Raw genomic sequence first — 2,017 nt, forward strand, 5'->3', positions numbered from 1 at the left:
TCTGGGTCAGAGGTCATTTAGAGACCGAGTCATTCTGGGTCAGAGGTCATTCAAAAACCGTGACAGTCTGGGTCAGAGGTCATTGAAAGACCGGGCCACTCTGGGTCAGAAGTCATTCAGAGACCGGGCCACTCTGGGTCAGAGGTCATTCATAGACCGGGCCACTCTGGGTCAGAGGTCATTCAGAGATCGTGACAGTCAGGGTCAGAGGTCATTCAGAGACCACATCATTCTGGATCAGTGGTCATTCAGAGACTGTCAGTCAGGGTCAGAGTTCATTCAGAGACCGGGTTACTCATGGTCAAAGGTCATTCAGAGACCTGGTTACTCAGAGTCAGCGGTCATTCAGAGACCGGGTCATTCTGGATCAGAGGTCATTCAGAGACCTGGTTACCTTCAGGATCTCGTTGAAGCCATAGTTCTCCTCCATGATCTTCTGCTTCTCAGAGTCCAGGATGGCACAGCAGACCAGCAGGTGGAAGTTCTGACAGGGCAGCCCGGTCCACATCACCTGAGAGGAGGAGTCCACAGGTCACATCAACAGGAACAGAATTGAACACAGCGACCAACTGAGACAGTCCCCAGAAACAGCTCCATGTCACCTCCAGACTGAACCGAGCTGTTCTAGAACTTGGATCAGATCCAAGTTGATACATGTCAGAACCAAACCCGAGAATTTAGAGGCATAAACAAATCATCTGAACAGAACCCAAACGGACCTCCCAGAGCCGCAGGACATCCTGGAAGTTCAGCTCCCTCTTGAATCGGATCAGCAGCCACCGGAAGCAGAAGTACAGATAACCTGACTCCTGAGATTCTGAAACACAAACAGAATACTTCACACGTGACCGGTCCAGTCCAGGAGTTCTGACCCAACAAGTGAGATGTGACCTGGTGTGCCATACCCAGGTAGTTCCAGAAGGCCAAGTCGAGCAGTCGGAGCAGAGTGCTGAGCTGGATCAGCTGGGTCTTCATGCCCTGCATCTGCTCCTCAAAGTTCTGGTGCTGCAACACAAACACAGTCCAATGACTACAGAACCAATACAGTCAGAACCTAAAACAAACCCGGTTTTGATTCTCACCATCTGGTCCATGAAGGATACGAAACACCAGAACGCATCAACCTCGTTCTCCATGACGAAGAGGATCGGAGACAGCAGGTCGCTCATCCCCTGAACGTAACCTGAGGGGGCAGAGACACGGTCAGAACCGCAGGAGGAGAAGTCAGAAGAACCACCACTGAATGGGACCAGAAGCTGAAAGTACCAGCAGCGGGTCTGGACCACCATTTGTCTATTGATCAAATCTGAAACTCTATCAAATCAACGTTTGTTGTGGATCCAGAACCATCAGCTGTATTTCAGCCATGTTCTACACCCGTGTTCCTCAGGAAAACACGTGCTCACCCAGGTCAAAGTCGTACATGCAGTAGGTCATCAAGATGTCGTGCAGCAGGGTAAGACTCGGGTTGTTCAGACCTTCATAGAACCGGTTCGTTCGATCCGTTCTGTTCACGTCTTTCTCTGAAACCAAAAACAAAACACCTGTGACATCATTTAGAACATGACTCATATTTACAGCATCTTTCTACCTGAGATAAAAATGTCCATCTTTAAAAAACAGGAAGCAGGAAGCTAGCTGGAGGTTAAAGGTCAAGAACCACCAAAATGCTGCTGGAGGTTAAAGGTCAGGGACCATCAAACTGCTGTTGGAGGTTAAAGGTCAGGGACCATCAAACTGCCGCTGGAGGTTAAAGGTCAGGGACCATCAAACTGCTGCTGGAGGTTAAAGGTCAGTGACCATCAAACTGCTGCTGGAAGTTAAAGGTCAGGAACAATCATACTGCTGCTGAAGGTTAAAGGTCAAGAACCATCAAACTGCTGCTGGGTGACAGTCAAGAACCATAAAACTGCTGCTTGAGGTTAAAGGTCAAGAACCACCAAACTGTGTCTGGAGGTTAAAGGTCAGGGACCATCAAACTGCTGTTGGAGATTAAAGGTCAGGAACCATCAAACTG

At 49.1% G+C, this 2,017-nt stretch overlaps 1 protein-coding gene across 1 annotated transcript in view; it reads right to left on the bottom strand.

Annotated features, from left to right (window-relative positions):
- The window catches only part of tbc1d15 (TBC1 domain family, member 15), a 13,032-nt gene that overhangs the window by 682 nt on the left and 10,333 nt on the right, over positions 1-2,017 (bottom strand). The window contains exons 11-15 of the mRNA XM_037683304.1: positions 1,407-1,523; positions 1,083-1,183; positions 906-1,005; positions 720-817; positions 395-511 (exon numbers count right to left, since the gene is read on the bottom strand). Of these exons, the coding sequence (XP_037539232.1) occupies positions 395-511; positions 720-817; positions 906-1,005; positions 1,083-1,183; positions 1,407-1,523 (533 nt within the window). The remainder of the gene's footprint in view (positions 1-394; positions 512-719; positions 818-905; positions 1,006-1,082; positions 1,184-1,406; positions 1,524-2,017) is intronic.

The sequence above is a fragment of the Nematolebias whitei genome, chromosome 10 (assembly GCF_014905685.2).
Source record: "Nematolebias whitei isolate Nwh7 chromosome 10, NemWhi1, whole genome shotgun sequence".
NCBI lineage: Eukaryota > Metazoa > Chordata > Actinopteri > Cyprinodontiformes > Rivulidae > Nematolebias > Nematolebias whitei.